This window comes from Pelophylax lessonae, assembly GCF_965119305.1.
Source record: "Pelophylax lessonae genome assembly, chromosome: 4".
NCBI classification, from domain to species: Eukaryota; Metazoa; Chordata; class Amphibia; order Anura; family Ranidae; genus Pelophylax; species Pelophylax lessonae.
In genome coordinates this window covers 622,779,728-622,803,824 of record NC_138771.1, presented here as the reverse complement: position 1 = coordinate 622,803,824, position 24,097 = coordinate 622,779,728, and the positions used below count along the sequence as shown (strand labels likewise).

The following is a 24,097-nucleotide window of genomic DNA, read 5'->3' as shown; positions in this document are numbered from 1 at the left end:
ATTCTTCACACTGACCACCAATGTAAGGGGGCATTCTTCACACCGACCATCAATGTAAGGGGGCATTCTTCACACTGACCATCAATGTAAGGGGCATTCTTCACACCGACCATCAATGTAAGGGGGCATTCTTCACACCGACCATCAATGTAAGGGGGCATTCTTCACACTGACCATCAATATAAGGGGGCATTCTTCACACCGACCATCAATGTAAGGGGGTATTCTTCACACTGACCATCAATGTAAGGGGCATTCTTCACACTGATCACCAATGTAAGGGGCATTCTTCACACTGACCATCAATGTAAGGGGGCATTCTTCACACTGACCACCAATGTAAGGGGGCATTCTTCACACCGACCATCAATGTAAGGGGGCATTCTTCACACCGACCATCAATGTAAGGGGCATTCTTCACACTGATCACCAATGTAAGGGGCATTCTTCACACTGACCATCAATGTAAGGGGGCATTCTTCACACTGACCATCAATGTAAGGGGGCATTCTTCACACTGACCATCAATGTAAGGGGGCATTCTTCACACTGATCACCAATGTAAGGGGCATTCTTCACACCGACCATCAATGTAAGGGGGCATTCTTCACACTGACCATCAATGTAAGGGGCATTCTTCCCACTGATCACCAATGTAAGGGGGCATTCTTCACACTGACCACCAATGTAAGGGGGCATTCTTCACACCGACCATCAATGTAAGGGACATTATTCACACTGACCATCAATGTAAGGGGCATTCTTCACACAGTCACAGACCATCAATGTAAGGGGGCATTCTTCACACTGACCATCAATATAAGGGGCATTCTTCACACTGATCACCAATGTAAGGGGCATTCTTCACACTGACCACCAATGTAAGGGGGCATTCTTCACACCGACCATCAATGTAAGGGGGCATTCTTCACACTGACCATCAATGTAAGGGGGCATTCTTCACACTGACCATCAATGTAAGGGACATTCTTCACACTGACCATCAATGTAAGGGGCATTCTTCACACAGTCACAGACCATCAATGTAAGGGGGCATTCTTCACACCGACCATCAATGTAAGGGGGTATTCTTCACACTGACCATCAATGTAAGGGGCATTCTTCACACTGATCACCAATGTAAGGGGCATTCTTCACACTGACCATCAATGTAAGGGGGCATTCTTCACACTGACCATCAATGTAAGGGGGCATTCTTCACACTGATCACTAATGTAAGGGGCATTCTTCACACCGACCATCAATGTAAGGGGGCATTCTTCACACTGACCATCAATGTAAGGGGCATTCTTCCCACTGATCACCAATGTAAGGGGCATTCTTCACACTGACCATCAATGTAAGGGGGCATTCTTCACACTGACCACCAATGTAAGGGGGCATTCTTCACACTGATCACCAATGTAAGGGGCATTCTTCACACTGACCATCAATGTAAGGGGCATTCTTCCCACTGACCATCAATGTAAGGGGCATTCTTCCCACTGATCACCAATGTAAGGGGCATTCTTCACACTGACCATCAATGTAAGGGGGCATTCTTCACACTGACCACCAATGTAAGGGGGCATTCTTCACACTGACCACCAATGTAAGGGGGCATTCTTCACACCGACCATCAATGTAAGGGGGCATTCTTCACACAGACCATCAATGTAAGGGGGCATTCTTCACACCGACCATCAATGTAAGGGGGCATTCTTCACACTGACCATCAATATAAGGGGCATTCTTCACACTGACCATCAATGTAAGGGGCATTCTTCACACTGATCACCAATGTAAGGGGCATTGTTCACACTGACCACCAATGTAAGGGGGCATTCTTCACACCGACCATCAATGTAAGGGGGCATTCTTCACACTGACCATCAATGTAAGGGGCATTCTTCACACCGACCATCAATGTAAGGGGGCATTCTTCACACTGACCATCAATGTAAGGGGGCATTCTTCACACTGACCATCAATGTAAGGGGGCATTCTTCACACTGACCATCAATGTAAGGGGGCATTCTTCACACCGACCATCAATGTAAGGGGGCATTCTTCACACTGACCATCAATGTAAGGGACATTCTTCACACTGACCATCAATGTAAGGGGCATTCTTCACACAGTCACAGACCATCAATGTAAGGGGGCATTCTTCACACCGACCATCAATGTAAGGGGGTATTCTTCACACTGACCATCAATGTAAGGGGCATTCTTCACACTGACCATCAATGTAAGGGGGCATTCTTCACACCGACCATCAATGTAAGGGGGTATTCTTCACACTGACCATCAATGTAAGGGGCATTCTTCCCACTGATCACCAATGTAAGGGGCATTCTTCACACTGACCATCAATGTAAGGGGGCATTCTTCACACTGACCATCAATGTAAGGGGGCATTCTTCACACTGATCACCAATGTAAGGGGCATTCTTCACACTGACCATCAATGTAAGGGGCATTCTTCCCACTGATCACCAATGTAAGGGGCATTCTTCACACTGACCGTCAATGTAAGGGGCATTCTTCACACTGATCACCAATGTAAGGGGGCATTCTTCACACTGATCACCAATGTAAGGGGCATTCTTCACACTGACCGTCAATGTAAGGGGCATTCTTCACACTGATCGTCAATGTAAGGGGCATTCTTCACACTGATCACCAATGTAAGGGGGCATTCTTCACACTGACCATCAATGGAGGTATGCGCATATTAGAGATCGACCGATTATTGGCAAAGCTGATATATATCAAGGGCCGATCTGCACTTTCCCTGATATATCGGAATCGGCCCATGAGGTTACTGATATTGCCGATATTTGGGTAAAGTGCTATACCGGAGTGATGCCTGCAGCTAGAGGCATCACCCCAGTACCGGCGTCCATAGCCAACGGTCGGCTGTCTTGTAATGGCAACCGATGCGGCCGAGAAGCCGCTCAGCTGTCATTACAAGGAGCGGGATGGGACCCCCCCCCCCCCCCACGGGTCTCCCTTCCCACCAAGAGACCCGTTGAACCAGCCTGCACGGCCGCTGAAGACCCGATCAAAGCCGCATTTCGCTCTGATTGGGTCTCCATGTAAAACCCGGAAGTGTTGTCATGACATCACTTCCGGGTACTCGGCGCCAAATTAAAAAAAATTACAGCATTCAACGCAGCCAAACTTGGCTGTTTTGAATGCTTTTAAGTGCAGAGAAGGGGTATGGAGTCTTTTAGACCCCCAGATCCCTCCACAACAGTACCTGTAAAAAAAAAAAAATAATAATTTTTTTTTAAATGTCCGAAAATATCGGCAGATATTGGCCGATACCAATATGCGATGACCAAATATCGGGATCGGCAATAAAACAACGATATCGGTCGATCACTAGTGCATATACAAGTAAAGCTGCCGGCTTTCTTACCTTGAGCAAATGCGGTGTTGTCTGCATTAATAGGCAGACTGAACCTGGGATGTCCATTTTTATTCTCCAGTTTTGCAGTCCTGATTCACTTGTACCTCCCCACTATTACAGCTAGAGGTGACTTAACAGTTTGCCGACCTTATAACTTACATATACGGCGGCAAAGTGGCCTTCCTGCGCTGGATCATGTACCTAGTACATAACCCACGCTCGGGAAGGGGGCGCGCGCCTGCCGGCCCAGCTGTGCTGTGATTATTTATTTCAGGTACTTTTATAGCGCTGACAATTTACACAGCGCTTTACATATACATTGTACATTCACATCAGTCCCTGCCCTCAATGAGCTTACAATCTAAGGTCCCTAACTCACATTCATACATGCACAGTAGGGCCAATTTAGACAGGGGCAAATTAGCCTACCAGCATGTCTTTGGAGTGTGGGAGGAAACCGGAGTACCCGGAGGAAACCCACGCTGGCACAGGAAGAACATGCAAACTCCAGGCAGGTAGTATCATGGTTGGGATTCAAACCAGCAACCCTTTTGCTGCTAGGTGAATGTGCTAACCACTACACCACTGTGCCGCCCAGTCACAGCACATGCCGATCACCTGGTCCCTGCCAATGAATGACCAGCGGGTCCTAGTTGATCGTCTCTGAGCTTCCCCAGTAAAAGAAGCACACAGTGCACACAAACACTTGTTAGGAACACATTTAACCTCTTGATCACCCCTGGTGTTAACCCCTTCCTGCCCAGTGTCATTATTACAGTGCATATTATTATCACTGATCACTGTAATAATGTCACTGGTGATGTCAGTGGCAGTTAGTTCCCCCCACCATCAGTCAGTGTCATATTGCCTGCCGCACTATCACAGCCCTATTATAAGTCGCTGATTGCCGCCATTACTAGTATAAAAAAAAATTCCAGTATATATCCCGTAGTTTGTAGACGCTATAACTTTCACGCAATCCAATCAATATACTTTTATGTAGCCGAATACATTTGCCAACATGTCAAAAACAGGAAGGTTTCATAGCGTAAAACAATCCATTAATGCACCAGGTAACAGTAAAATTTATTAAGAGATTTGATTATTTATTTTTTATGGGGTATGTTTTATGGCAGAAAGTAAGAAATAGTGTTTAGTTTTCAAAATTGTCAGTCTTTTTTCTTTTATATAAGCAAAAATAAAAAACCTTAGCGGTGATCAAATACCACTGAAAAAAAGCTCTATTTGTGTGAAAAAAAATGATATAAAAAGTAATTGTATAGTATTGCATGACCGCGCAATTGTCCGTTAAGGTAATGTGCAGTGCTGTATAGCAAATAATGGCCTGGTCATGAAGGGGGTAAAACTTTCCAGAGCTGAAGTGGATAAATACGTCAGCTCTGTGTTCATTAACACAAGTTTAAGTGTATTACTTTTAGATGCAAGTATTGCCTGAATGTGACCTAATATCTTATTGCAGCCCCCTGTACAGCAGAAGTTAGACTGGGGGAGGGAGATGCAGAACAAGGAGCCAGTTAGTTGTTTTGCAGTAGCCATGTGCTATCAGGAGACGTGCTGATAGGTGGAGAGAGCAGAGTGGTAGAAAAATGTGCCCATCTGTCTCCTGCTTTTCCTTTCACAGTCCATTCACAGGCTGGAGGAGGGGCAGGACCTATTTCATCTGTATATTTATATGTCTGCCTAAAGTTCAGTCTTAATATTCTTCACCCAATAAACTTCTGACTCACTTTTGTAATCCCCTTCAGGATGCTATGAAGTTCATGCACGTTGGTAAGAGGCAGAAACTCACCCCCAATGACATCGACGCTGCTCTAAAACTGAAGAATGTGGAGGTAAGAAAATGACTGTATAGGTGTACACAGTGCAACAACCTCAGATTAGCAGCGCTGAGTCTTGCCATGAAGAAGAAAGCGGTGGCGTCACTAGGGGTTGGTGTTACCTGGTGCATTAAAACATGGTGTCAGTCCCCCCTCATTACAGACCCCCCCTCCTCCTCAGTACAGACCCCCTCTCCACCAAGTGTAGTTCCCCCTCAGTACAGACACCCCTCTCCACTTATAGACCCCCCCTACCTCATTACAGACCCCCTCTCCACCAAGTGTAGTCCCCTCTCCCTCATTACAGACCCCCCCTCCTCCTCAGTACAGACCCCCCTTCCACCAAGTGTAGTTCCCCCTCAGTACAGACACCACTCTCCACTTATAGACCCTCCTCCCTCATTACAGACCCCCCTCTACACCAAGTGTAGTTCCCTCTCAGTACAGACACCCCTCTCCACTTATAGACCCCCCTCCCTCATTACAGACCCCCTCTCCACCAAGTGTAGTCCCCTCTCCCTCATTACAGACCCCCCTCCTCCTCAGTACAGACCCCCCTTCCACCAAGTGTAGTTCCCCCTCAGTACAGACCCCCCTCTCTACTTATAGACCCCCCTCCCTCATTACGGACCCCCCTCTACACCAAGTGTAGTCCCCTCTCCCTCATTACAGACCCCCCTTCCACCAAGTGTAGTTCCTCCTCAGTACAGACCCCCCTCTCCACTTATAGACCCCCCTCCCTCATTACAGACCCCCTCTCCACCAAGTGTAGTCCCCTCTCCCTCATTACAGACCCCCCTCCTCCTCAGTACAGACCCCTCTCCACCAAGTGTAGTTCCCCCTCAGTACAGACCCCCCTCCCTCATTACAGACCCCCCTCTCCACCAAGTGTAGTTCCCTCTCAGTACAGACCCCCCTCTCCACTTATAGACCCCCCCTACCTCATTACAGACCCCCTCTCCACCAAGTGTAGTCCCCTCTCCCTCATTACAGACCCCCCTCCTCCTCAGTACAGACCCCCCTTCCACCAAGTGTAGTTCCCCCTCAGTACAGACCCCCCTCTCCACTTATAGACCCCCCTCCCTCATTACAGTCCCCCCTCTCCACCAAGTGTAGTTCCCTCTCAGTACAGACACCCCTCTCCACTTATAGACCCCCCTCCCTCATTACAGACCCCCCTCTCCACCAAGTGTAGTTCCCCCTCAGTACAGACACCCCTCTCCACTTATAGACCCCCCTCCCTCATTACAGACCCCCCTCTCCACCAAGTGTAGTTCCCCCTCAGTACAGACACCCCTCTCCACTTATAGACCCCCCTCCCTCATTACAGACCCCCCTCTCCACCAAGTGTAGTTCCCTCTCAGTACAGACACCCCTCTCCACTTATAGACCCCCCTCCCTCATTACAGACCCCCCTCTCCACCAAGTGTAGTTCCCCCTCAGTACAGACACCCCTCTCCACTTATAGACCCCCCTCCCTTATTAAAGACCCCCTCTCCACCAGGTGTAGTTCCCCCTCAGTACAGACACCCCTCTCCACTTATAGACCCCCCCCCACCTCTCCCTCAGTACAGCTTGAACTGATAGAAGTCACAAGACTGCTATATACTGCTGATGAGAAAAGGTATTTAGCAATTTATATTTACTAAAATTTTTGCATTTCCATTTCCTGTGGGAAACCAGATATAGTGAATGCAGGTTCTGGGTTTATTAACACTTTAAGGGTCAGAAGTGCACACTAAGTGGAACGAGACACATCAGTTTAACTGTTTACAAATCAGTAAGCATGCCATGAAAGATAATTGTCGCAGTTGCTTGTGCTCCCAAATGAACCATTTAATAGCTGGTATTATAACTGATCCCATGTGCAGCACCATGGCAACTGTAGATCAAAGGCCAAAAACAACCTGCTTTGGTGTGTGGGCCAATGTTTTTCATTTTTGTACTTTGAATGAAAGTTCAAATTTTATTGTGGCATTTCTATAGTTTCAAATCAAAATAAATGGCATTTTCAGTTTGGTGTACAGATAAAGTTCAGTTCATCTTTAACTGTGCCTCTCTATTGGGGAAAATGTCCTCTGTTTGTCCCTGCTGGCACCAGGAAGTGAGGTGAGATCTCCCTTATGGGGACAAAGACCATATAAAAAGCCTGACAGAGGTTTCTTTTTCAACGGTAATAAATAAAAAAATATGTCATTCACTCTAGAAGAAACTTTGATTACTTTTGACTATATAGGATATATGAACTAATTGCTCCAGTGATGTTGTCCTCTCTTGCAGCCTATATACGGTTTCCATGCGAAGGAATTTCTGCCGTTCCGTTATGCCAGCGGGGGAGGACGGGAACTGCACTTCTATGAGGAGAAAGAGGTTGATCTGTGTGATATAATCAGCACCCCGCTTCCTCGAGTGCCTCTCGATGTCTCCTTGAAGGGTAGGAAATGATCTGCCTTTGATGCTGTATTTTTAAGTGCTTATGGGCAGGGTCCCCAATCTCCCCAAAGAAAATTGCGATGCTTGGCACCTTGCTCCTGCGCTCAGAATCAGGTTCTCAGACTGCCTCTATCCCAGGACTCTCACTTGGCATCCATTAATGGCTAAGCCTTGCTGCCCGCTACGACCGGGGTGGTCGACAAAACACTGTAGACATAAACAAAAAGAAGGGCGCACTAGCCTAGCGCATTATCCTCAGTATGCTTTTATTGATAAAATATTAAAAAATGTCTACTCACAAACATGCAATGTAAACCAGCATATCAACTCCATCGAACAATGTCCATGATGTTAGAGTCCAATATCTCGTAAAAGTGAAAGACTAACGCGTTTCGAGGCGGTGCCTCTTCTTCAGAGCCTACAATCTCCCCTAATGCCTCATACACGCGCTCCGATAATCGTACGATAAAACTTGCTTTCGACCTGATCGCACGATAATCTGATCGTTAGTACACAGCTTTCGACAGCCGATCACGACAGTTCGTCCAACAAAATCCGAATGGACAAACAGGAAAACTTCTGTCGTACGATAGCCCCGCGAATGACAATAGTTTAATCGGTACAGTATGCGTCTGCTAAAAATCAATCGACAAAGACCGCGCATGATCAAAAACACTAAAATAGCACGGAAAAAGCCTGGCTGCCATTGTTTTTGTTTTGCACCATCTGATACGTAGCTACGCAACCAGGAAGCTTTTCCAGAATTGTATGAAAAAAATCCTTTGTTTATATGCATTGTTTAATTCAATATTAGTATCATGCAACAAAATGAGAACGATAACTCGTCTGATTATCTGAACGCGTGTACGAGGCATAAAGCTTTTTCCTACCTTTACTGTCCCTTTTAACTAGTTTGTTTGGGCCAAGAAAACTAATTTCTACACTAACAGGTGCACCCACTGGGGGGCGCTGTATAACTTGTATTAAGCCTCAGCTACATACAGTGTACATTGACAAATAACAAAGTGCACATAGCCAAGCGCTCACAATAGGTGCTAATTAATGAATAAAATCTGTCCATGGACGTAGCAGTGAACAGGTGGTGGAAAATCTGCAGATGTCAGATTGAAATTAGCGACTTGGGTCATACCACTCAAATACCAACACAGGGGACCCAGCAGGGATGATGATCTGCAGCTCCTGGTGAAGAAAAGGAAAAATGCCTCCATAATTAGGAGAGCTAGGGATTTTTAAGGTGCCAAATAACTCTGGTCATCATAACATTTGTCTTAAAGATATAGATTTTTTATTGATCAAAAATGTAAATTACATAACAGACCACAATATTTAAAAATTGCCTGTGTGAATTTTTCCAAAATTTGTCACATAGTTTGCGATATGGTCGCAGCGTAGCAATCCCGACATGTTTCACCAAATGCAGTTTCTTCAGGGGAAATATTTAGTGCTAATATGGTCAATTATCACAGACTAGAGCAAAAATTTGAACTGCACATGTTTTATATAGAGGGTTGGTGAAATTCTCGCGCTGTCTCTCTAATTATTGTCTACAAAATAGGCACCTTTAATGCTGCAGGTACTAAAATTGGTAACCTACACAATACAAATAAATAAAGTTGGGGGGAGTACCGCGCTTTAAAAGTGCTTAAATAACATAGAAAAAAATATATAAATATGTAAATAAGTGAAAAAGTGCCAAAGTGCTTCTTAAATAATATTAAAATTAATGTGTCTTAATGTATACAATAATACAATCCAATACAATTCATACAATAAATATAATAGGTGATGAAATATTCACTAAACAAAAATAGATCTTATTGAAACCAACTATATCAATCCATTATACAGTGAAAAATTTATATAAAATTAAAATCGGTGACTTATAAAAAGTGCTCTAAATAGGTGATATCCAATAAAGTGCTGAAGTGTCCTTTTAAAATTATTTTTATAAATATATAGTGTGATGAACACAATCTTCTTAATCCAAATTTCACATGCAGGTGCTTCGTGCGGTGCCCACTAGGTGTCCTAAGCGCTCACCTCACTGCTCCTTTAAAAGAGCCTTAGGTTGTATTCCCCAGTATGCTGTTCCTTCCTCCTTATTGGCATATATGTACCATTATAAATCCTTGGTTATATCTCCCTTGTAAATGCAGCTATCTTCCAGGGGATATATGCGGTTCTTTGTATCTCCAAAAAAATCAAATTGGGCCCAACATAGTGAAGTACGTCCCATAAATTTTATTTAGAAAAGTAAGAGTAACACTCACATTGCTTTGCGTCTTGTTTCTAGCATAACATACGATCCTTTGCCGATACGTCACTTCCGGTTTAGCTATCCTACGCGTTACGCTGCGTCATCACGCAGCTTCTTCCAGGGATACCTGCCTTCCGTTGTGACGTCCTTTTTAAAGCACTAGAGCCGGAAACGGATGTTCCGTCATTTGCCGTATTTACAGCTAATATTCTTAGACCGGATGTAAACAAACGGCCATTTTGTTGGAGTCATATACGTTTCACGTGCCTCTTATTTCTTAATAATTCAATATAAAATGCAATTTAAGTATCCATCCCCAATTACTTACTTCATATTGATTAAAACCATATATTTATTAAAACCATATATTTATTTATGATGTTAAAACCTAACTAAAAACCTTTTGATACCCGGAAGTGACGTAGCAGCAATGAATATAGTATTAATTATATACATACAACAGTATATTTAATAAAACCACAATATAGATATAAATAATTATAAATAATTATACCTTCACCTTACTATATTTCTATATATATACCCCTATGTTTTATTAATCATTTTCTAACGGCCCTCAATATTTTTATTTATATTCTTCTATCTATATTCCTCTGGAACCTTTTTCAATCTATTTTTCCAATTAATCTAACCCATTTATAGTATTACTTATTAATTCATTAAATGGTGAAGAAAAGGAAAAATGCCTCCATAATTAGGAGAGCTAGGGATTTTTAAGGTGCCAAATAACTCTGGTCATCATAACATTTGTCTTAAAGATATAGATTTTTTATTGATCAAAAATGTAAATTACATAACAGACCACAATATTTAAAAATTGCCTGTGTGAATTTTTCCAAAATTTGTCACATAGTTTGCGATATGGTCGCAGCGTAGCAATCCCGACATGTTTCACCAAATGCAGTTTCTTCAGGGGAAATATTTAGTGCTAATATGGTCAATTATCACAGACTAGAGCAAAAATTTGAACTGCACATGTTTTATAGCAGTGATTGACCGATATCGGTTTTTCGTTGCCAATACCGATATTTTGGCCAATGCATATCAGTATCGGCCGATCTTGGCTGATATTTTCGTACATTAAAAAAAAAATATATATTTTTTATTTTTAGCACTTGACAGGTACTCCTGTGGAGGGATCTGGGGGTCTAAAAGACTCCAAACCCCTCCTCTGCACTTAAAAGCATTCAAAAGTTTGGCTGTTTTGAATGCTCGCATTTTTTTAGATCTGGCGCCAGTACCTGGAAGTGATGTAATGACATCACTTCCGGGTTTTACATGGAGACCCCATCAGAGCCAAATGCAGCTTTGATCAGGTGTTCGGCGGCCGTGCAGGCTGGTTGCCTGAGTCTACCGGTGGGACGGGAGACCCGGCGACCTGCTGGAGGGGGGGCATCCCCTCCCGTTCCTTGTAATGACAGCCGAGCGGTTTCTCAGCTGCATCCATTGTCATTACAAGACAGCCAACCCTCGGCTATGGACGCCGGTAGCGGGCTGATTTCTCTAGCTGCAGGCATCACTCCAGTACAGAACTTTCCCGAAATATCGGTAACCTCAGGGGCCGATTCCCATATATCGGGGAAAGTGCAGATCGGCCCCCAATATATCAGCTTTGCCGATAATCGGTCGATCCCTAGTAGAGTCAAATCCAAAGAACCCTATGTTAAAAATCAGCCTTACTGTTGTTCAAAGGCAATAGGTGTTTTGTATATCTGTATATAATGGAGGACACCAGTGAGCCCAGCTTTGTTGACTCAGATTTCACATGCAGCGGTCCATGTCTTGCGGCTCCCCACCGACACTGGTGAAATGGATCTGCTGGTGAAATGGATCTGAGGGGGATCCGTGCAAAATAGAGAAGCAACCAGGGCGCTGTATCAGTAAATGTAATGATAATTTATTAAAACCAAATGTAGAGACTTACACTAGTCTATGGAATAATACTTCTGATCATCTCCCTCCTACACCAAAGCTGCATTCTGTAAACTACAGTCCAGGTCTCTACGTTTTGTTTTAATAAATGCTAATCTGATTTCTATGGGGAAACTCGTGCTGGCTCACTCCCGAGCTTCGCTGTTTGCGTCTGTATACACAGACAGCGGGCCCCACCCCCCACTTCTTCATCACTGGCTTTGATTGACAGCAGTGAGAGCCAGTGGCCCCCGATGCCTCAGCAAAGCCAGTGAGACCCTGAAGTGAAGGGAGAGGAGAGCCGCAGACATGCACAGCATTGGATCGAATGAGGGCTTAGGTAAGTAAAAGGGGGGGATACTGATGCCTAAACATTTTTACCTTAATGCAAGGAATACAGTAGGGTAAAAATGTTTAGGTTTTAGAACCACTTTACCTAATATTATAAAGTGAAACAAAGTTTAAAAAAAAAAGCTATTGTACATCTAGCATGCAACATAAATTATATCACACACTGAAGGCAAAAGCAGCATCAAAAGTTTATATTTTTCATGCAGTCTTCAAAATAGCGCATTGATGTATGTGTTACTATTAAACACCGCAATACGTGCTGGAGTGATTCTAACTCGCTGAATTCAAAAGAATTTAGTGAAATGAATGAATTCTTTGTAATGCCTCAGAAATAGAGTAGGCAGGGCTGACACCATGGGGTTGATTTACTATAATTGGAGTGCAGCTGTGGATGGTAGCCAATCCGCTTCTAACTTCAACTTAGAAGTTCAATTAAGCTTTGACAAAAAAAAACCCTGGAAGCTGATTGGTTTCTATACAGAGCTGCATCAGATTTTGCAATTTCAGCTTTTACTAAATCAACCCCAATGTGTTGTAGAATTCAGAGCCAAAAATGCACTGTGTTGTCATGTCAAAGAGGAAGGTAAGAGCACACTATGGGTTTACTTTACTAAAAATGGAGCGTGTAAAATCTGGTGCAGCTGTGCATGGCAGCCAGTCAAATTCTAACTTCAGCTTGTTCAATTAAGCTTTGACAATAAAGCCTGGAAGCTGATTGGTTTCTATGCAAATTTTGCACATTGCAGTATTAGTAAACCAACCCCCATATTTCTGGCACATTAGAAGTTATTTTTCTGTTCTCGGTGTGTAAGATAACACATGGGGAAATGTACATGTATTTACTCTTTGAAAAGAGCCGTCATCGCCTGTTTCTGTTTGTCCTTTATTATTGATCTGCTGTTTGTGTGTTTTTTTGTTTATTTCCAGCTCACTGGTTGAGTATTGAAGGAGTTCAACCCGCCATCCCAGAGAACCCCCCTCCAGGTGACCTCCATCATTCTTTATTTCTCTATTCAGTATTCTCCTTCTCTTCTGAGCTTCTCCTACTTCTATTTTTATCCTTCCTGCCCTCTGTCCTTCTGTCTTCCTTTTCCTCTCGTTCCTCTTTCTTCCTTTTCCTCTCGTTCCTCTTTCTTCCTTTCCCTCTCGTTCCTCTTTCTTCCTTTCCCTCTCGTTCCTCTTTCTTCCTTTCCCTCTCGTTCCTCTTTCTTCCTTTCCCTCTCGTTCCTCTTTCTTCCTTTCCCTCTCATTCCTCTTTCTTCCTTTCCCTCTCATTCCTCTTTCTTCCTTTTCCTCTCGTTCCTCTTTCTTCCTTTTCCTCTCGTTCCTCTTTCTTCCTTTTCCTCTCGTTCCTCTTTCTTCCTTTTCCTCTCGTTCCTCTTTCTTCCTTTTCCTCTCGTTCCTCTTTCTTCCTTTCCCTCTCGTTCCTCTTTCTTCCTTTCCCTCTCGTTCCTCTTTCTTCCTTTCCCTCTCATTCCTCTTTCTTCCTTTTCCTCTCGTTCCTCTTTCTTCCTTTTCCTCTCGTTCTTCTTTCTTCCTTTCCCTCTCGTTCTTCTTTCTTCCTTTTCCTCTCGTTCTTCTTTCTTCCTTTTCCTCTCGTTCTTCTTTCTTCCTTTTCCTCTTTCTTCCTTTTCCTCTTTCTTCCTTTTCCTCTTGTTCTTCTTTCTTCCTTTTTATTCTCGTTCGTCTTCCTCCTTTGTTCTTACATTCTTCCCCTTTTTTGTCCTCCTTCCTTTTTTTTTCCCATCCGTTTCTTTTTCTTAACCCCTCTTTTGTTTATCCACTACTTTTCCCCTTTCTTCCTACTCTCCTTTTCCTCTTCCTTTCTCTTTTGTCTTTCTATCCCTTTGCTATTATTATTATTTTTGTCTCTTTTCATTAATGTGGTTCCTCTTTTTTCCTTGGATTCCTCTTCATCTTCGTTTACCTCTGGCGCTTCTATTTTGTATCCCAGGATGATTCACTTATGTCCTTCTTTTTTTTTTTTTCCTCCCTGCAGTCCCGAAGGAGCAGCAGAAGATGGAGGCCACTGAGCCCTTGAAGGCTGCCAAGCCAGGACAAGAGGAGGCGGGGCGGAAAGGGCAGGGAGCAAATGCTGTTGAGGGTAAAGGTCAGCTCTATGTGTATGGGACCCTTAGTCTAACTATCATCTGGTCCCTTACCTATTTTTTTCTGTTGCCCAGGTAAAGAGAAGAAGAACACCATAATAGAAGGTGCCCCATTGAAGCTAAAACCACGCAGCATACACGAGTTGTCCGTAGAACAGCAGTTGTATTACAAGGAGATTACAGAGGCGTGTGTTGGTTCTTGTGAAGCCAAGAGAGCGGTATGTAGACACATGAGCATTTTTATATTGTAAACTTCACAGGCAGAGCCCCCAATACTCTCAACCGAATTGCATAGTCTGTTCCGTCTGCCTCTTTTTTGCAAGTACTGTGCATGACAGACACCTGACTGCTTTCTAGATAAATTTTTTTTATTACAAAAAAAAAAGCTACAAATTATTGCACAGCGCTGCTCAGTATAAGGCTGGGTTCACACTGGGTTGTGGAGCAGCTCGCAGCAGGAGGTCCGGTACGTCGGTCCAAACATTTGACTGAATTCGGACCTGAAACGGATCAGAAGACGCACACCAATTTCCTACAAACCTCTCCGCAGCTGTCCCGGAGATTTGTGAACCGGCTCCATTGAGAGCCAGTCACACTCTCCTGACATGCAAACTGGATGCGGTGAAGCCTGCATCCAATTCGCACCAGTGTGAACCCAACCTAAAAAGAAAGTCTTTAGACAAAATCATATACAAAGATGTAAAAAAAAAAAAGTTGAAGAGGACTCTTCCCTTAATAGGCAAAATAGATGAGGTGACAAGGGTTGTGGGTGATTGGTGTTGGTTACATAGAGACAAAAGATTTTAGGAGAGAGGAGGAGGAGGAATAGGAAATTTTAAGTTGATGGACTGCTTAAAGGATAAGTGCTAGATTTAAAAAAAAAAAAAGGGCCATGCTACCAATCTCTACATAAATCACATATTAATCCCATAAAGCAAACCAATTAATAATTCATCACTATGTGTCAATTGTGTAAGTTCATATGATTCAACATAAAGCGACAGCTCATCAAAGAGTGATGTGATATCCTTATTGAAGGAATTTTATCAGTGCTTGTTATGACCACTTCCCATCACCTCTGTGCTCACAATGCTCTCACCTTAGCAATATGATACAGCGCATGTGTAATCATATCTTATCTACAGTTGTTGTGCAGTATGGCCTCCCCCTCACTAGGGTACTTGTATTCTCTTGGGTATGCTTCCTGGAGGATAAGGGTACTGGTCCTTTTAGGAACGCCTTACCCTCGCATTGTTAGTTACTCCTGTGCCATGTTGGAATAAAGAGGATGTCCCCAATAGTGAAAAACCATGTGGTAACAATTTATTAAAGTTAAAATTATGCTTATTAAAAAATTTAAACTCTTAGCATACTTTTCCTGGTTTGACGCCACTTCCGGTTCGTGATCCCTCAGGCTCTGGAGCACCATTGAATATTGGTGTACAGCATTGTATTTAAATAGGTAATGCAGGAGTTAATATTTGTATTTAAATAGGTAGTGCCGGAGTTAATCACTAGAAAAGCCTTTCTGCATAATTGATGATTAATTATAGAGGTGAGAGTCTTGCCAGTGGAATAATATTTTAGCACTTAAAGTGAGAAATGAAAAGGGCATAAACGAAGACTTTGGTCTCTTGGGATTGTAAGGGCGCATGTGACTCTTGTATTCTGTCCATTTTATTTTCTCCAGGAAGCACTACAGAGTATTGCCACTGATCCTGGCCTATATCAGATGCTTCCTCGGTTCAGCACTTTCATATCAGAAGGGGTGAGTATTATTTATCACAGTAAACACTAACTCAGTGCTTTTCAACCTTCTCTCAGTCAAGGCACCCTTTAGAATTGCACACAATCCTGGGGCACAGCAGTGTGAGAGCTTGTTCACACAAGGAGGTGCGTCAGAGCACAAGCGCTTTTTTTACGTGTTCCCATGTGTCGTGTTTTATAATAGGCTGCTCTATGCTCATAAAACACACAAAAAAGGTGCTGGCGTGAGTTTGTTCCCCACCAAAATGCATGGCACTTCGGTACCATGCGTTTTAGTGGGCGCAAATGTGCATGCAATAGGCAGATGCGTGGGGGTGTCATTAAGAATCAATGGCACCCCCACGCAACTGCAAAAGGCAGCGCATGTTTGTGCGGGAAAACACATGATTTCATACACATTCCCACACTCTGCAAAAATCCTAAAATGTAGTTTGGAAGGCAGAGTTGAGTTGTCTGCACATTGTAAAAACTCTTCTCCCCCCCCCCCCCCAATTATTCCCTGTGGGGGGGATTTGTGTAGGACTGTGCCGGGGTAAACTGACCATGGTATTGTGGATCAGCAGCCATGATTACTGTGGTCAGTTCACATAGGGGAACCATAGTTTTTTTTTTTTCAGCATAGAATGGGGCAAATTACACAGCACAAGCACTATGCCAGGGGTATTGAATTAAAATTCATGGAAGTCCAGGCAGTGAAATATTCTTCCAGCAGAGGTCTGAATTGCACGTTTGTGCATTGACCGCCCTGTATCCTCGCAACCAATCACCTGCTTGTTAACTCTGGTAGCCCCCGCTCTCTGTCCAGAGCTGTCCTGCCTCAAGCTGTTGGTTTCTGTGAGAATGGCAGAAGTGATGACTGTGAGCAGAGCAACTCCTTAAGGGTGGGACCACAGGGGTCCGGATGAGACATTGACTGCGTGCGGATCCAAAGCGCGGTCCGCCATTTAGTGATGCCTGCACTATGCTGTTTAACATGCTTTAAGGGAATACGATTTTTTTTTTTTTTTTTTGGGTTACAATTTCTTTAATGCCTCTCCCCAGCAGCACATTCTCACCTTTTCTTTTGCTCTCCCGCCAATCTTTTCCAATCGTAGCACACATTGCACTTTACTTAAAGAGATAACACAACAATATTTATTATTGTATGTATTACCTTGATGTTTTGCAATATTTATTATTGTATGTATTACCTTTGATATTTATATTAGCACTTTGTTTAGAGAATAGCACTATAAGTTTCACAGCACAAAGCATTTTTTAGGCGTCTCTTTACATATATGCGAATCGGATGCGTTTTGAATTTGCTTCTGATTCGCATAACATGTGAACCAACAGCCTTCTCAATGCAGCCGGTTCACACGTGCAGTTTTAAAAAGAGCTCTGTGCAGTTTTTTTTTTTTTTTTTAGTCCAGTTTAGGTGATTTCAGGTAAAAATTTGCACCTGAACCGGTGAACAGAACCGCACCGGACTAGGATATCGGTTAAAGTTTTTGAAATCCTTGTTTATTTTAGATTGGACAGCGCACTATTTTTTCACAAAAATTGTTTTAGTTATCTAGTATTCAGATATAATGGTCGCAGCAGTCTGGATCTGTGACAGGCGCCAATCGCAGTTTGTTTTTTCTTTTTTGCATCAATCACAAGAAAGGCTGAACTGAATCACAACTATAGTGCCCATATACTTATTTTAGCTGTTGGTCCAGTGTTTCACTTTTTAATATCCAACTCAAGCCTTTATAATAAGGCATTATAGTCTCTTATGTTACTGATTTTTAACTTCCGAAGCTCTGTGCCCATTTTTGTTTTGTAAATCTTCTATCCTTTTTTTTTTATAGGTGCGCGTGAATGTTGTACAGAATAACCTGGCACTGCTTATTTATCTCATGCGAATGGTAAAAGCTCTGATGGACAACACCACTCTGTATCTAGAGAAATACGTAAGTGTAAAGACACTGGAAATAGACAATAGATTCACTTTGCTGCTTATTATGACAGAAAGTTCTGCCTTGAATTTGCTGACACACAAGAATAGAAACCTGAAGACTAGACAATTTTATGTAGGAAGTTAAAACTTTCTATGTTTGTGAACACGCTGGGGAGATTTTCTCTCGCTTCCTGACTTGATGCCTATACAAGAAACATGGTAAGTGGTTGTCACAGGAAGGTACAAGCCACAGATTTACACTTGTCATAAAGAATGAGTACAGTTCAGGCTACGTTCACATGTGGGTGTAGCGGATCACGGGCAGAATCACTGCGATTCTGCCCGCGATCTGAAAATCATTGCAAATCGCGGGATGCCTGTGCGATGCCTGTGATTTGCAATGGCACCCCAAACGCTGTGCGATGTTGCCGCAATTTCTGCCTGCCGAATCGCGGTAACATTGCGCAAACAGAATGGCGGGACGCATGACGCACAAAAGAAGCTCTTTTTTTGGGCGTCAAGCGATTCAGTTTGCGCAATGTTACCGTGATTCGACAGGCGGAAATCGCGGCAACATCGCACAGCGTTTGGGGTGCCATTGCAAATCACGGGCATCGCACAGGCGTCCCGCGATTTGCAATGATTTCCGGATCGCGGGCAGAATCGCGGTGATTCTGCCCATGATTCGCTACGCCCACATGTGAACGTAGCCTTAAAATAAAGTGCATTTAACCATTTTGTCCCTTCCCCTAACCTAATCCACCCTCCTGTACAGATGCATACTAACCTGGATCTGACATCTACAGGACCGCCATTTTTTTTTTTTTTTTTTACGTCTTGCACATCTTACACATTGCTCACTACAGCCCCATAGACTTCTCTGGAGCGTTGTCCCGAGGACGGGGTGATCAGAGACAGCCCCATGGAAGTCTATAGGGCTGTACTGTTGCAGCCAAGACTGCGAAGACATGTACCTCTGCATTTAACCACTTCAATACAGGGCACTTCCCTCCCTTCCTGCCCAGGCCAATTTTCCCCTTTTAGCGCTGTTGCAATTTGAATGACAATTGCGCGGTCATGCAACACTGTACCTACACCAAATTTATGTCATTTTCCCCCCACAAATAGAGCTTTCTTTTGGTGGTATTTGATCACCTGTGCGATTTTTACTTTTTGCTAAACAAATAAAAAAAAACGAAAAGTTTGAAAAAAAAAAAAAGTTTTTTTGTTTATGTTATACAATTTTGTAAATAAATTTTTTCCTGCACTGATGAGCACTGATGAGACTGCACTGACAGGCACTGATGGGGTGGCACTGATGGGGTGGCACTGATGGGGTGGCACTGATGGGGTGGCACTGATGGGGTGGCACTGATGGGGTGGCACTGATGGGGTGGCACTGATGGGGTGGCACTGATAGGCAGCACTGATATGCGGCACTGATATGCGGCACTGATAGGTAGCACAGATATGCAGCATTGGTGGGCACTGATAGGCGGCATTGATGGACACTGATAGGTGGCACTGATGGGCACTGATAGGTGGCACTGACGGGCACTGATAGGCGGCACTGATGGGTGGCACTGACGGGCGGCACTAATGGTCACTGATAGGCGGCACTGGTGCGCAATAATGGGCACTGGTGGGCGACACTAAAGGATGGCAATGATGGGCACTTGTGGGCAGCACTGATAGGGAGGGCACTGGTGGGCATCACTGATGGGGAGGGCAATGGGGGGCTCCCTGAGCCCTGATTGCCATCCCTGGTGGCCATAGTGGGCATCCCTGGGGTCATAGTGGGCATCCCTGGGGTCATAGTGGGCATCCCTGGTGGATCTAGTGGCATCCCCCCCCCCCCCGAGGGTCTGCACTGGTAATCAATGATCTGATTACCAGTGCCGACCCCCCCCCCCCCCCCCCTGTCAGGGGAGCCGCCGATCGGCGCTCCTTTGCTCGTGCCTGTCAGGCACGAACTAAGGAAAGCCGATCAACGGCTGTTCCTATTTACTATGTGACCAGCCGTGATTGGACACGGCTGATCGCATGGTAAAGAGCCTCCGTCAGAGGCTCTTTACCGAGATCGGAGATGCAGGGTGTCAGACTGACACCTCGCATCACCGATCGTCGCTCTGCGCGCCCCCGGGGGGCGCCCAGAGCTGTGTTATCCTGCCGCCGTCATGTGACGTCCGGTCAGGATAACACAACCACATTCCCGCCGTCATTTTGTAATAGGGTGGGCGGGAAGTGGTTAAACAAATAGCAGAGCTACAGCTGTCAAAACTGAATAAGTATTCACCTGGAAGGGGGGTAGGTTAGATCAGGGGAAGAAACTTGCAATCTGATGTCCCTACTGCAGTCATACAGGCAAATACTACTGCTAAACCTAGGCCATATCTGAATAAGGGCCCTTTCACACCTAATGGGCGGCACAGTGGTGTAGTGGTTAGCACATTCACCTAGCAGTAAGAGGGTCGCTGGTTCGAATCCCAACCACGACACTACCTGCCTGGAGTTTGCATGTTCTCCCTGTGCCTGCGTGGGTTTCCTCTGGGCACTCCGGTTTCCTCCCACATTCCAGAGACATGCTGGTAGGTTAATTGGATCCTGTATAAAAAATTGGCCCTACTGTGTATGTATGTGAGTTAGGGACCTTAGATTGTAAGCTCCTTGAGGGTAGGGACTGATGTGAACATGCAGAGTATATGTAAAGCGCTGCGTACATTGACAGCGCTATATAAGTACTTGAAATAAATAAATAAAATAAATAATGCAGTGAGATGCAGTTGGATCCATTTTGGACTGCACTCCAACTGCATAAAAAACACAAATAAATATTGCGCTAGTTAGGATAACATTTAAATAACACTAATAAAGGTAAATAAAGCGCAATAAACATAATTAATGTTAAGTGCATATATGTGAAAATAATATCATCTGGTCAGGACTGATAAGAAAACAATACGGTGTTAAACATATTATAGAGTTCATATTGTGAATATAAAGTGCATCAAATTCCATAATAAATGAAACAGTCTCTGTGGTTACAGGGAGAACCACCAAAGTCCAAAAAACTCCTCATGCATGAAGTGTCTTCAATGTAATCAAAGTGAATAGCTTCCACCCAATATATAAAATGGGGGGGCTTACCAGATAGATAGGACCCAATAGAGCTTACATTCTTTAGGTCACTGATGCTGAAATACATTGAATCCATTCCAGTAACAGTGATAACCTGACTGCCATCCATACATACGTGAGCAAGTGACCTAAAGAGTGTGAGCTCTATTGGGTCCAATCTATCTCGTAAGCCTCCTCCTTGTTTTATATATTTGATGGCGGCTATTCACTTTGATTACATTGAAGACACTTCATGCAAGAGGAGTTTTTTTGCACCTTGGTGTTTCTCCCTATAACCACAGAAACTTGCATTTATTATCGAATTTGATGCACTTTATATTTATAATATGCACTTAATAATCTGTTTAACACCGTATTTTCTTATCAGTCCTGACCAGATGATATGATGTTCACATATACTGTATGCACTTTACATTAATTATGTTTATTGCACTTTGTTAATTTAACCTCAGTTAGTGTTGTTTAATTTTATCCTAACCAGCGCCGCAATATTTATTTGTGTTCTTTTTGATGATTGCAAATTGTCTTTCGTTTTTTGCTGGCTGCTAGCTACCTTTATTTTATTATTAGCGCGGTATTTTCTTTTACAACGCCAACTGCATAGACAGTCTAAAATTCAGGCTGTCCAATGGGCATAGTTCACACCAACGCAGTGCAGCACAGTGCAGAAAATTACAGCATGCTCCATTTTTCTGCACTGCAAACAGGCAAATTCATTGCAACGCATCACAGTGCACATAGAAGCCCAAAGGCAAGGACCTTACAGGACAAATGCATATAGAAAAATGCGTCTACTGCATGTAAACTGCATGTCAACTACATGTAAAACTCTCATCAAACGCATTCATATGTACAAGGAAAAAACGCTACTTGCAATTTCTGGTGTGAATGGGCCCTAAACATTTTTCCGATTTTTGTGGGCACAAAGTAACTACAGGAAAATCACACAAACTCCATTCTAATGATGTCCCTGCTGGGACTTGAACCCTGGGGGCCAGCGCCGCACAGGGATAACCGCTAAGCCACTCTAATGCTTATGACTTTGATCTCATCTCTTCCAGCTCCATGAACTCATTCCAGCTGTGATGACGTGTATTGTCAGCCGGCAGCTTTGTTTGCGTCCGGATGTGGACAATCACTGGGCATTGAGAGACTTTGCCGCTCGTCTCATTGCACAAATCTGTAAGAATTTCAGCACCACAACCAACAACATCCAATCCAGGATAACCAAGACATTTACTAAGGTACAAAGAAGAATATTACATTAGATCTTGTGAATATTGCATTCGATTGGTGTGTTTTGATTGCTCAGGGAACCCTCAGGTCCTTTCTCGCCTACTTTTATCTTGCTTTTAGAAGTGAGCCGGTCAGTCGGTTTATGTTTTTCAAATATAAAAGTCCTGCATCAGACACTGTGAAATGCTTGTTTGTATCTGGTTAGAAAAGCTTCATCTGTGTGCCCCTCTGAAACTAGAAATGGAGAGGTCTGTGCTCAAATCCAAAAAGCTTACATATATTAAAGTGGAGTTCCACCCTAAATTTATACTTGCCTCCATCTTCTCGCTCCGGGTCACCTGAAAAACAAATGGATAATCGCAATTTTTTTTTTTTTTTTTACTTACCTCGTAGAGAAGAAAATATTTGCCTTACTTCCGTCTTCCTCCCCTCGGCGGCCGCGGCCCGTCGTCACTTCCTGACTTTGCAATGATTCCTGGGAGCTGAACGTCATTGCTCCCAGGAATCAATGCGCCTGCACCGGCCCCGACGTTAGTTCCGGGGCGCGAGCGTCTTTCCCTTCTAAACAGCTTCTGTGCATGCCCAGAAGCTGTGCAGGGATGACGCGCGTGCACCGGAAGTGACGGCGGGGCCGGTGCAGTGCATCGTGGGACCGAAGAAGACGGAAGAGGACACAGAAGAGGATCGCGCTGGCTTCAAGCTGCCCACACCTGAGATGGCAGCGCTGGAGAATACTTTTTCAAGGTAAGTATTTCTCCTAAAAGGTAAGTGCAACCCAGGACAGATCAGAGGCTATCCATTGTGGAATGTGCTAGCCCTGACTGTCCCGGGGGTATTTTTATTAAAAAAATGTATTCCAGGGTGGAACTCCGCTTTAAGGTTTTAAAGGATAAGTTCACCTTTCTTAACATGTTACACACATTTTTAGAGTGTAACATGTTCAGCATTAGACCCCCTGCGGGCTTCTTGTAGTTATCATTGAACTACCAGGCCACTGTCGAGCGCTCTAGGTAGTTCATTGAGCTTTTTATCATTCAGTAACTGCCTGCCTGTATCGGAGGTACTGGCAGACAGCTATACAGACAGTCTGCAGGACCATGGCATAATCTTCTGATTGTGGGTGCAATGCTTTATGTACATCATTTTTTACCTGCAAAAAAATTGTGCATTTATTTTATTTTTTGCAAAGGTGCACATTTAATTATAAAAGCTGAGCATTGTAAGCACCTCTGTCAGTGGTGAATGGTTTGTCTCAACCCTCATTTAAACGTGCGTTTTTTTGTTTTTTTTTGCGCCCCCTCCCTTAAGCTGCTGTGGCAGCAGACAGGGGTGGTCACATGTCGCAACAAAAACTATCCAACACAAGTAGCGGCAGGTCTAGACCCAGCTCTAATCCTAGCCTAACTGCCATTTTTGCTGAACAGCTCGGTATGTTAAACTAAGGAAGTTGAAAAATATAGAAAAAAAACAGACCTATTGGCAGAATCACAAGGTAATACACAACTATGTTACAGGGGGGACCCAAAAAAAAAACAAAAACTGCTTTGTTATTGGGATTGACAGACTGCATTCTATGTAATTTTTGATTTTGCCCATAGTTCCACTTTAACCACTTCTGGACCGGGCCTTTTTCTGACACTTGTTGTTTACAAGTTTAAATCTGTTTTTTGCTAG

The 24,097-nt window shown here is 43.7% G+C and overlaps 1 protein-coding gene across 2 annotated transcripts in view; it reads left to right on the top strand.

Annotated features, from left to right (window-relative positions):
• TAF6 (TATA-box binding protein associated factor 6) overlaps positions 1 to 24,097 on the top strand; it is a 42,428-nt gene that overhangs the window by 9,284 nt on the left and 9,047 nt on the right. Inside the window, exons 3-10 of one of the 2 annotated variants that reach the window (XM_082254910.1) lie at positions 5,185 to 5,271; positions 7,537 to 7,690; positions 13,178 to 13,234; positions 14,250 to 14,360; positions 14,440 to 14,576; positions 16,049 to 16,126; positions 17,961 to 18,062; positions 22,249 to 22,431. In XM_082254910.1, coding sequence (XP_082111036.1) covers positions 5,185 to 5,271; positions 7,537 to 7,690; positions 13,178 to 13,234; positions 14,250 to 14,360; positions 14,440 to 14,576; positions 16,049 to 16,126; positions 17,961 to 18,062; positions 22,249 to 22,431 — 909 coding nt within the window. Of the gene's footprint in view, positions 1 to 5,184; positions 5,272 to 7,536; positions 7,691 to 13,177; positions 13,235 to 14,249; positions 14,361 to 14,433; positions 14,577 to 16,048; positions 16,127 to 17,960; positions 18,063 to 22,248; positions 22,432 to 24,097 lie in introns of both variants that reach the window. The other variant, XM_082254909.1, reaches the window with a different exon arrangement.